Source organism: Cordyceps javanica, chromosome 2 (assembly GCF_051103115.1).
Source record: "Cordyceps javanica chromosome 2, complete sequence".
Classification (NCBI taxonomy): domain Eukaryota; kingdom Fungi; phylum Ascomycota; class Sordariomycetes; order Hypocreales; family Cordycipitaceae; genus Cordyceps; species Cordyceps javanica.
The window spans coordinates 4,330,517-4,342,919 of NC_139296.1; the positions used below are offsets into that span (position 1 = coordinate 4,330,517).

General features: G+C 43.0%; 2 protein-coding genes across 2 annotated transcripts; one reads left to right on the plus strand and one right to left on the minus strand.

Moving 5' to 3' along the window:
- Positions 1-270: 270 nt before the first annotated feature.
- Positions 271-3,333, plus strand: V2A60_003802 (tetratricopeptide repeat protein; the record flags this gene model as incomplete). The annotated part of the gene is made up of 2 exons (XM_083255128.1): positions 271-376; positions 431-3,333. 2 exons carry the CDS (start codon positions 271-273, stop codon positions 3,331-3,333), a joined length of 3,009 nt encoding a protein of 1,002 aa, XP_083111254.1.
- A 2,914-nt stretch (positions 3,334-6,247) lies between these two features.
- V2A60_003803 (uncharacterized protein) lies at positions 6,248-6,655 on the minus strand (the record flags this gene model as incomplete). Its single annotated transcript, XM_083255129.1, has 1 exon — positions 6,248-6,655. One exon carries the CDS (start codon positions 6,653-6,655, stop codon positions 6,248-6,250), a length of 408 nt encoding a protein of 135 aa, XP_083111255.1.
- Positions 6,656-12,403: the final 5,748 nt, after the last annotated feature.

Here is a 12,403-nt window from a genome sequence, read left to right on the forward strand (position 1 = left end):
TGTTAGCTTGTGCAAATTCGCGTGATCAGAGGGCAGATCTGGACGATGAGTGAGATATCAGACATCAAAGAGTGCTGGGCAGCCACTGTGGCTGAGGGAGGGGGAAATTAATCTGCCACGTGATCAGGCTGTCTGGCGTGAGGCCTGATACATCCATCCCAGGAGATGCTTTCCATATCAAACTGAATATAAATCAAGTGTCGTTACCCATCCATCATATGGGAAGCCGTTAGCTTCCTATGGCAAGTGCGGGATTCTAAATACCCCGCGATGGCCCCACCCAGCACGAGCCACTTTGACGGGATCGATGCCCACAATGTCGTAGCCGGGAACCATTTGCACGGTCCCGCGACGTTCACGTTCAACCAACCGCTAGGTGAGCAGCTCGGCCATGTTGCGTGATGTTGGCGAACCTGCACTGACTGCCTAGAACGAGCCGAGACACCGCCGCAGCCGTTTGCCTCGATCCCCTTTCGTCGCGACCCCGATTTCGTCGACCGTGGCGACATTCTCGACCAGATTGCCCGCCGATGCGCCGAGCTAGCCGGCCGCGTGGCCCTAGTGGGCCTAGGAGGCGTGGGCAAGTCGCAGCTGGCCATCGAGTTTGCCCACCGACTGACCGAGAAACACGATGATATATGGGTGTTCTGGATCCACGCCGGTACGCGAGCGCGCGTCGAAGAGGGCTTCAAGACCATAGCCGATGCTGTTAAGCTCCCGGGGCGGAACCAACCCAACGCAGATGTTCCCCGGCTTGTATACAACTGGCTGTCCTTCGAACGGAACGGCCGATGGGTTTTAGTGCTCGACAGTGCCGATGATGGTGACGTATTCTTTCCGACGAAAGGAGATGCGGCGGCCGAGAAGCCGTTGGCGACATACATACCGCAAAGCCGGAACGGATCGGTGGTGATCACAACGCGCGATCAAGATGTGGCAGTGCGACTAGTGGGCAGGCGCCAAGATGCGATCGCGATTGGGCCTATGGTGGAGAATGAAGCGCTAACCCTCTTGGAGAAAAGACTAGGAAGTCTGTCGGATAAAAATGCAGGGGCGGATCTTGTTAAAGCACTAGACTGTGTTCCGCTTGCTATCAGCCAGGCGGCGGCCTATATCCAGGAGAGAGGACAGCAGGCGTCCATCAGACAATATCTAGCGAATTTTCAAGAGAGCGAGCGCAAGAAGACGAAGCTTTTGGCACATGATGGCGGAGATCTGTGGCGAGATGGGGGCGCGTCGAGTGCGATTCTGATTACATGGCAAATATCATTCGATCACATCCGCAAGATGCGGCCGTCCGCGGCGGACTTGCTCTCGTTGATGAGCTTTTTCGACCGGCAAGGCATTCCGAGGAGGTTGCTGCGATGCGGGAGGGAGCAGGAAGACAATAGATCACAGGAGGGGCACGACTTGGATAGCAACATGGATAGCAACATGGAGAGCGATATGGATAGCGACGAGGATCAGCGTTCGCAGTCTACGCAGGGTGAAGAGCTCGAGACAGACATGGTGATTTTGCGAAATTTCTCGCTTGTGTCGGAGATAGGCATAACAAGCTTCGAAATGCATGCTCTGGTACAGTTAGCGACGCGGAAATGGCTTGAAGCTCGCGGACAGTTGGAGAAATGGAAACAGCAGTTTATTTCTAATCTATGTGCAGAAGCTCCGACAGGGGAGTATGAGAATTGGGCAGCATGGCAAGAACTGTTTCCGCATGCCAAATCAGCCGTGGGGCAGCGGCCAAAAGCTCGGGACTCGTTGCTCGAGTGGGCTTCCATCATGTACAAGGCGGCGTGGTATGCGTGGAGAATGGGGAATGGGGCTGATACGCTGTCACTGGGGGTGAAAGTGAGGAGAGTGCGGGAGAAGATACTGGGGACAGAGCACGAAGATTCGATGTGGAGTATGGCAATGGTGGCTTCGGGCTATAAGCTCCAAGGCATGTGGGAGGCAGCGGAAGCATTGGAGGTGCAGGTGATGGAGACTCGCAAGACCAAGCTCGGGGCGGATCATCCCGACACGCTGACCAGCATGGGTAACCTGGCGTTGACGTATATGGACCAAGGCCGGTGGGAAGAGGCAGAGAAGCTGTTTGTGCAGGTGATGGAGACTTGCAAGACCAAGCTCGGGGCGGACCATCCCTCCACGCTGACCAGCATGGCTAACCTGGCGTCGACGTATATGAACCAAGGCCGGTGGGAAGAGACCGAGAAGCTGTTTGTGCAGGTGATGGAGACTTGCAAGACCAAGCTCGGGGCGGACCATCCCTCCACGCTGACCAGCATGGGTAATCTGGCATCGACGTACAGGAACCAAGGCCGGTGGGAAGAGGCAGAGAAGCTGGACGTGCAAGTAATGGAGACTTCTCAGGCTAAGCTCGGGGCGGACCATCCCTCCACGCTGACCAGCATGGGTAACCTGGCATCGACGTACAGGAACCAAGGCCGGTGGGAAGAGGCAGAGAAGCTGGACGTGCAAGTAATGGAGACTTCTCAGGCTAAGCTCGGGGCGGACCATCCCGACACGCTGACCAGCATGGGTAACCTGGCATCGACGTATATGAACCAAGGCCGGTGGGAAGAGGCCGAGAAGCTATTTGTGCAGGTGACGGAGACTTCTCAGGCTAAGCTCGGGGCGGACCATCCCTCCACGCTGACCAGCATGGGTAACCTGGCGTTGACGTTTTGGAACCAAGGCCGGTGGAAAGAGGCAGAGAAGCTGGAGGTGCGGGTGATGGAGACTCGCAAGACCAAGCTCGGGGCGGACCATCTCGACACGCTGATCAGCATGGGTAACCTGGCGTTGACGTTTTGGAACCAAGGCCGGTGGAAAGAGGCAGAGAAGCTGGAGGTGCGGGTGATGGAGACTCGCAAGACCAAGCTCGGGGCGGACCATCCCGACACGCTGATCAGCATGGGTAATCTGGCATCGACGTACAGGAACCAAGGCCGGTGGGAAGAGGCAGAGAAGCTGGACGTGCAAGTAATGGAGACTTCTCAGGCTAAGCTCGGGGCGGACCATCCCTCCACGCTGACCAGCATGGGTAACCTGGCATCGACGTACAGGAACCAAGGCCGGTGGGAAGAGGCAGAGAAGCTGTTTGTGCAAGTAATGGAGACTCGCAAGACCAAGCTCGGGGCGGACCATCCCGACACGCTGACCAGCATGGCTAGCCTTGCTCATACCTGGAAATCTCAAGGCCGGGACTGTGAGGCTCTAGCCATGATGAAGGACTGTGTTCTAGCTCAACAGCGAATCCTTGGCCAGAAGCACCCATACACTCTATTATCGTTAAAAACCCTAGAGACATGGACTAGTTCTAGTGTAGATTAGTATATGTCAGCAACAGTGCTGATATTCAATTAACAGGAATTTTTGTTGAAATGTACAAACTACGACAAGTTGGTTATGCCTTAAAACAAGTGGAGATTTATTATCATACCCGTACGCTGAGGTGCTAGAGGAGGCATTCTCTTAAGCAGGCAACTACACCACGAAGCCTGCGAAATTTTCAAATCTGAAGCGCTAGAATATTGTAAGGGTAGCTTAGTGATTAAATTATGAAGATTTAAGCAAGTGGATCACTGTGGGTGAGGTATAGGTTGATAGAAAGTCTAAGCACCTGCAATTTGGCTCGCCACACAGGGTGGCTCGCCACGTTGGGACCGATGTTATTTTTGTTGACCTACCGTACGAACCTTGACGAACAAAATTTATCGCTCTTCTGGCATCATGGGCATTCTGCACATGATGACCGTGTGCGGAATGCCTATGCGTCCTCTTCTTTTTTTGCGAAGGTTGTACGTTCGAGCTGCCTTTTTTTTTTTCTTGCCAAAAGCTCGTACATTTCCTCCAACTTTTCAATCACAAAGAAGTAGCATCACGGCATCATTCTATCACACATTGAGAGCATCACTTATGTACGCAAAACTATTTCATCTACCCGAATTAGCTGGTCTTCGCTCCACAAGCTGTTTCGTACGAGACAGACTTGTTACTGACCTAGAACACCACGGGAAGGTGCCAGCTATCGTCCTAGGTTAGCTGCACTTGCAGCTAACGCTTCCACAGCATAGCTATTTGGCTGGGTGCTTCAGCAGCAAGGCAGGGAATTTATAATAATTGAAAGGAAATATATTGTACGATCCTCAATCAAGCTCAATAGAGTTATCCTGGGTCCCGTCATCGCCCAGGCTGAGATCAACAGGGTCATCGTACGTACTGTGGTGCACTGGGCGACGATAGGGGCACGATGATGATGATGAACAACAATAGTAACAGTCTTATTCAGAGAGTGGTGCTTCTTTTGATGATGAAGAAGAAGAGTCTAACTAGAATACGGGCGCAGGAGCGAGGAAGTGGTCACTTGCGAGGCACGTGGCCTAGCACGTACCCTCTTCCTGGCCTCAATCGGCTGAGCTAGGGAGCTTGAAAAAACGGCATCCATGATAGCATTCAATAGCATCGTTACGAATTTTTTTATTAGATAACTCACAAGGCGCTAGATCATCAAAATACAGACGTATTGTAGAGTCTAATTAACCTGTAAATAGAAGTCCATAACTTCCTCGAAGCTAAGAGCTCGAAGTTGGTGCCACTAGGGATAGTAAAGTTCAACCGAAAACAACCCACGAGATCGGATCATATTTGAATTAAAAGTAATCACGGGCAGGATTATACGACAATAATCTATAGTAGTCAAGAATCGTTTGATAGATGTTTAGAAAAATACGGACTTTAGAACAATTTTCAAGAATTATCACTAAGATAATATAAAAATATTAAGGCATAGTTCATTATGTGTTGCTTAATATACTAGTTCTATCCGCAAAATTAAAGTCGACGCTACATTTTTGTGGAGTAATGTACCTGCAATGCTCCCTGAGAGCGCCGGCCAGGAAATTCCATACTGAAAAGAGCATGTATCTTTTCCCATGTGAGCGTTGGGTCGGCCCTCAGTTTCCTGAGAAGCCGATCCTCGTTGGGGGTAAAGCTGATTCGCGCGCGACGCGTTTTCTTCCCTTGGCCGCTCACTCCTGGATTTCGTGATCGGACATGCTTCGATGTGCTGTCCAAGGCAAGCCCGAGTCGATCTCGCTTTTTAGTCCTTTGAATTAGGGCGGTTCCTTCTTCAGCTGTCGAGGCGAGATCTTCTAAGCTTTCGTATTCCTCGCGGTTGCGGACTGGCCTCAGCTCGATAACAATTTCTTGGCGCGTTGGCGGTATCGAAACGCATAGTGGCTGCTCTTCGAATTGAGTGCAATCTGTCCTAGCATGTTGCTCCCATTCCGATTTGGTTGTCGTTTCTAGAGGATTAATAGTCTTGTCGCTTTTCATGTAAGCTGTGTCGAATCGAGTGGGAAGTAGATAGTATGGTGCTCTAGGATCGGTCGGATCCATCGTTAACTTGTCTTCGATGTAGTTCTGTCCCGGTGAAATGGCTTGCGATGACGATCTCCCTGTTCGACCTATCATCGGATCGTCTTCCGGGTGTTCTGGTTCAGTAAACACAGATGACGGCGTCGCAGGTAACGATATCCATTCGTCCATTAGTCTATTCACAACGTCATCCGAGCTGTCTGACCACTCTAGAGATGGTGTAAAATCGTCTAATATCCGTATATCGAGATTCGTTTCCATTTCTTCTGCTTCTGGACCATGATCGGGAGAGAAGGCGCCGCAGTGGTCAAGCGTTCCAAGGCTTTTGACGCTCTGGCCACAGCTCATGTCAGAACAAAGCTCGTCCATTGACTTATCATACTCAGCCGATATGATTACGTTGGCTTTTGCACGGCGAAATTGGTAGCCGTGAGCATCAAGCAGATGGTTACGTCCGGATTCCTTGCTGTCTGAAGTAAAGTTGCAATGGATGCAAGTCCAGTGCCAGCCGTGAGATTGATCAATGTGGTCAAGTGCTTTGACGTCCCTGTCCCAGTATCTTAATCGCTCGCCTGCGGCCAACCTATCAGACTGCATACAGAGTAAGCAGAACGCGGGACGGACCAAGGTGTGCCGGTACGTCAAAGAGCCGCAGTGAACAAGGAAGTTCGACAAATGTCTCTGGCAATCTTGCTCCCACTCCGTTGGGGTGAAAAACTCGTTGCAAAAATAGCAAAATGTTAACCTTGAGAACAGAACGCCGAGTTCCTGGGCTACTTTGTCTCTTCGACAATGGTGGATGTGAAGGTTACGCCGTGAGAGACTAAAAAATAAATTAGCGCTGCCACTATTTAAAAGTTGTGATTACTTACTGTGAAATATTGATGCCGCAGTAAGGGCATAATCCATTCTGCGGAGTTTCGCGAGCTCGATGATATCTCTCGGAAGACATTGTTAATAAGTGTAATGCGTCTTCCATGACGCAGAATTCCTCTTCATCGCTGGTCATCGCAGCGCTTACACGCCTCTTTTCCGGAAATACCTGGTTAAGCGGGTCGACAGTGTCATTCACTGTATGGCAGCCATTGATGAGCCGGTCCTTTCGTAGCGTTTTCAAGCATTCTTCTCGATACTCTTGTAGCATTTTCTTTCGCAGTCGTTTGACGGCGTATTGACGGGCTCTCTGCGCCTTGGCTTTCGCATCTGGGCCGACAGCAAGTTTTATTTCGTTGTCATATTCTGCTAGTTCTGAGCTGGTTTCCAGCTTTGCCAACATCGCGGCAGGAAGCCTGACTGGCATGCCGGGTTGGTGGAAGCGATGTAAACCCTGAAAGTATTCCACGGCGGTGTGATCCGCGGTCTCTCGCATGAAGGCTGCCAAGCCGTCGCATGATGATACGAAAGCTACATAGCTTTGGCCGAAGATTCGGTTATCATTATGTAGCACATGCTGCGATCTTTCTGTCGCGGTATATCTGTCTATAAGAATAAATGAGTAGCAAGTTCAGCAGCAGTTATCTTAGTACTCACTGTCTAACTGTTTTCCTAACTCTCTTCGAATCATATGCATCGAGGCGCGATCGAAATTGTACTCCCCCATGAAGACCTTTTTCAAAACCCGTCCAAAAACAGGGAACGTCATCGCTTCTGATGTCAGGCAACCGTTTCTGTCAACGCTGCGGCAAACGGGTAGCTCGAGGGCAGCTTCATTCCACTCAATTGGTCCATCGCCCCTGCCGTCGAGTATTTGGGTGAAGAAGTCAAGGTCCAAGGCGCCATCAGCGATGGCAAAATGGAGAAGGAAAAAAACCGCATTATAGCGCAGTAGTCGATGCTCTCTACCTGTGACGCCGAAACTGGGTATATTAGCTGTGTTGTCTTTCGTATTTGCCTAGATACTTACCGCTTATTTGCGGGATCTTTGTTATTTTTTACTGTGCGCTGGTTAAGCTCGAAAAAAAACCGGGGAACCCCGTCGTGTCGTTCTAGAACCAGCTCAATATCCTTTTTAAGTTAGTAAAACTTAAATTCTCGTGAAAAACGGACCTACTTTGTACGGTATTCCTGCCTTAAAAAGGCCGTTGCGTCGAGCTCCGCTATCGCAGAACAGGAGAAGAAGGAAGTGAAACTGGAACCTCTCTCGTTCATGTCGGACGCCAATATCGCTTCGGGTCCACAGTGCTTTAAGGTTGCGGTCTAGGTCTTGTGGTTTGTAGTTATATTTTGGTCGTTCAATGTCCTTAACACCACTTCCCTCCTCGAATGTAAGCGAGCTCCCTATCCACTAGATTTATTAGTGGCAATTGTAGAATGAAGAGGTAGAGAACTTACAAGGTTGATTTCCGAGATAGTTTCAGCAGGTACACTACCACCGGTACGTCGTTTAAAACCGCCGTTAAAGTTTTTCGCGCTGGCCTTTAAGCTTCGGGCTGTCGGCCGTTCACTTAATCTGCCTTGAGCCTGATCTTTGTAAAATCGCCAAAAATCTTTAAGTTGATAGATCTCTGGAAGCGATGCGTCCTTACAAAGTAGTAACGTCTCGTATTCCTTCAAGTCTGTAATACCTTTATTTAGGAATTTAAACGCCCAACTACTAAGCCTTTAGCACATAATTATTAATATGAATCGAATAACTTACATAGTATATTTTTCAAGAACTTGGTCTTGTGCGCCTAAAGTTTTTGTATCATACTCTCGTAGGCCCCTTTTCTTGTCCTCTTCTTGGTATTGACCGCTCCGAAAGCCATTAGACTGGGCGCGGTTGATGATTTCGATCGGGTTCTTTCTTGCGCCCATAGCTATCAGTCATCCCTCGCATAAACAGGGGACGGGGATTTAGGATAAATATGGAAAGGAATGACAAAAATACTAGGACGCACCGGGCGGGCAGGCCCTCTTATACCTAATAGGGACTTTTTTCATCTTGGCGGCTACTTCAACCGGTCGGTCAACATTCTATTCTTGGTATAATCCAAATGCTGCAATCAGGTTACAGGATTTTGTAGGTCGCGCAGGTCGCGCAGGTCGCGCGACGCCATAGACCACGCTCACCCAGGCACACACGCATAAGTCGCCCTGCACAGGCCACGTCAGGAGACCAGAATTCACACACTCCTTCTAGTTAGGAGGTATTCTACTATAAGCCCTACTTAAAGATAATATAGCTCTAATAATACTTTAATTATTATAGTTTTAAATATATTATCTACTTCTATAAGAAGAATATACTATATAGCTATTATAGTTCTAGGTATTACCTAGAAGATATAGACTATCTTACCTAAAAAGGGCTAACTAAAGAGAGATATTATAATTATAAAGGAAAATACCTAATATAAGCCTAAGCCTACCCTATTATAGAATTATAATATACTAGGGCTTAAGTAGTCTATAGCTATAAACTATTAATATTTAAGAGTTATAGGCTATATACCTACTTACTATACTTACTATAGGCTTCCTTATTATATAAGTACTATAGGTCTAATATAAAGCTAAGACTAAGAGGATATCCTATAAGGGCTTAGAATATAAGGCTAATATAAACTAATAAACTTCCTTTTACTATAGTATAGAGGACTATAATATCCCTAATATAGGCCCTATTAGAGATTATTATTATCTTACTTACCTAAGATAAGGATTTTTTCCTAGAATATCTATAAATAAAGCTAGAATATCCTAGTTATACTTTATAGTAAGGCCTAGCTAGATATTATAGTAATATAAGAGGTAATACTAGGCTATTACTTATCCTACCCTACTATAGCCCTATATTACCTCCTTTAGGGAGGGGGCTAGGTAAGTACTTATATATATTATTAATATAATCTAGGGACCTAAGAGGCTAAAGCTAATAAAGATAGCTATTATATCTAGTTTAAAAGACTATTACTAATAATTATTAATATATATATTACCCCTAGGGAGGACCTAAATAGACTCTTAAGTAAGCTAATAATAATAAATAGCCCTTATACTATTATAGATAACTTTAACTTCTATTATCCCCTATAGGATAAATATACTAGGTACTTAATATATATAAATATAATAATTAAGATTATAGCCTACCTTAGTATTAAGCTAGTAATACTATTTAATACCTATATATAGTCCTAGCCTAGTAAAAGATAAAGTACTATTAACCTAGCATAAGTATCTATAGCTCTTAGTAAAAGAATAGGGAGCTTATACTAGACCTTAGCTAAGTCTAATTACTTCCCTTAATTACTTAAGATTAGTACCTAAACTACCCTTACTTTATTATACTATTAGTAATAGAAAATTAATAGAAAGAGAGTAGCTACTAAGGCTATAATATAGCTCCCTATTATAGCTATAGCCCTATAGGTAATAAGTAAGGATATAGATAAAGCTTTTAATACCTTAGTAAAAGAGCTCTAGAGAATAGTTAAAAGTATAGTCCTAATAAGGAAGTTAAAAGATACCTATATAGTCTTATAATAAACCCCTAAGGTTACTTAGAAAGTTAAAGTAATATATAAGGTATAATAATAAGCTAAAAGAATAAACTCCCTTAGGGATTAAGAAATTATATATAAGGTAATAATAATATAGGCCTAAGTACTCTATAAGGCATAATATATAATATAGAGAATATATCTAGATAAAGTAAGAAAAGACTCCTCTAAGCTCTAGAATTAATATAGATAAGTAAAGTAATATATATAAGAGTAAAGGCTTAGTATAGTCCTATTATTAGACTAACTAAGCTATTTCCTAGCTTTAATAAGAGAAGAAAAAGTAAAGATACTAGGAACTAAATTCTTTTCCCTAAAACTAATAAGTAAGACTATACTAAATTAGCCCTAATATACCCCTAAGCTATAAGATAGAAAAAGCTTCCTAGAATTTATTATAGAGGAAGAGGTTATTACTACCCTTATAGGATATATATTAGATAATACCCTAGGCCCTAATAGTATACTCTATAGCTTCCTTAAGGCCCTTAGGAAGCTACTTACCTATATCCTAGTAGCCCTACTAATATCTATTCTTATAGCTAGTTATTTTCTAGTATAATATTAGTATAGGATAATAGTTATTCTCTAGAAGCTAGGGAAAACTCTTATAGAACTTAGGATAGTAAAAGGCTAGTAGCTAATTACCCTACTTAATATAACTAGTAAACTCTTTAAGAAGATATTAGTAAATTATATAGTATTTATAATAAAAATATATTAACTCCTACTAGATAGCTAGATAGGTAATAGAAGGAATAGGTCTATAGAAATAGTAATTATTATTATACTTAAAGTTATATACTAGGTATAGGCCTAAGGTAAGTATATATTACTAGTATAACTAGATATAGCTAGGGCTTTTAATTATATAATATATACTATCCTAGTATAGCTTATAGCTAAGTTTAGCTTTCTATTAACCTTTATATTAATTATTAAGTCTTTCCTAATAAAATATATAATATAACTTTATATTAATAGTAAGCTAGCCCTAATATAAGTAGTTAATAAGGGTATTTCCTAAGGGTTCCCCCTCTCCCTAATCCTCTTTATATTATTCTTTAATATTCTATACTAAGATCTAGAGATAGCCCTAGGCCTACTCCCTATTAGGTTTATAAATAATATAAATATACTAAGTATAAGTAAGGACTAGCTAATAGTAATAATATAGCTCTATACTTCTTAGGAGGTATACTAGAGGTAGGCTAAGTAGTATAGCCTAATATTCTTAGTAGAAAAATTCTTACTTATCTATTTCTAATATAAATAAGGTATAAGACTATAGGGGCTCTAGTTAAATAGCTAGGAAATATTATTAAGAAAAATAATAAAGCTCCTTAGTATATAACTTTAGAACTCTTTAAAGTAATTAACTTAGGAAAAGGAAATAAAAGCTAAAGTAATATTAATAATAGCTATCCTATACCTATCTATTAGGATAGTATAGAGGCCTTATAATAGAGATACTTAAGAGATCTACTTATAGGCTATCTAGCCTATTATTACCTATAGTCTTATAATATAGTATACCTATAGGGAGAGGCTATATAGCCCTACTATAGGACTTAACTACCTTTAGGTAAACTACCTTAGGAAGGTTATAGGTATATTCTAAGCTACCCTAGCTTATTATATTAAAACTAAACTATAGATCCTACTACTAGACTTATACCTTATAATATAGAAGGCTAGGACCCTACTCTACTAGGAAATTAATAGGGCTATAGAGTAGCTCTAATATATATTTATATAAGCTATAAAAATACTCCCCCTTACCTAGCGATAATACTAGAGACTAAAACCTACCCCCCCTTATAGACCTATATAGGAACCTACTATATATACTTATAGTAAAACTAATATTAAACTAGAAGGGAGTTATATAATAGCTCTAATAGTAGACTAGCTATAAGTAGGAGGAATATAAAACTACTTAATAGTAATAGTCTAAGTATAGGATAGTATTCTCTATCTATAAATTACTATAGCTTTATTATAAAGCCTAGGGGGCCCTATTCTTTACCCTCTTACGCTACCTTACTACCCTAATTATTTAGATATATATAGGGAAAATTAGCCTTAATAACTTCCTTTTCTATAGGAAAATACTAGGGATAATATCTCTAGAGTATAAATATAGTATAGGCCTAGAGGATATCTACTATATTATACTCTACTATTCTACCTATTCCTATTATAGGCCTTACTTAGTCTTACTATAGGATTAATAAGAGATAGAAATTATATTAGATAACCTAAGGACTATACTATAGATTATAAGATAGATATTTACTCTTTAAAGGTTAACTTACTTATAGGACTAGAGCTAGGATAGCCCTAGATTAGGTATATAACTAAGAAGTTATAATATATTAAGGAAGTAATAAGAATATAATTTATTTAGTTATTAATATAAGCCTATTATAGCCCTAATATAAAATTAAATAACTAAAGTAAAGTAAAATAAGATATTAGGTAGTATATCTATATCCCTCCCCCTAGGCCCTTACTAGCCTTATCCTACCCCTAAAATA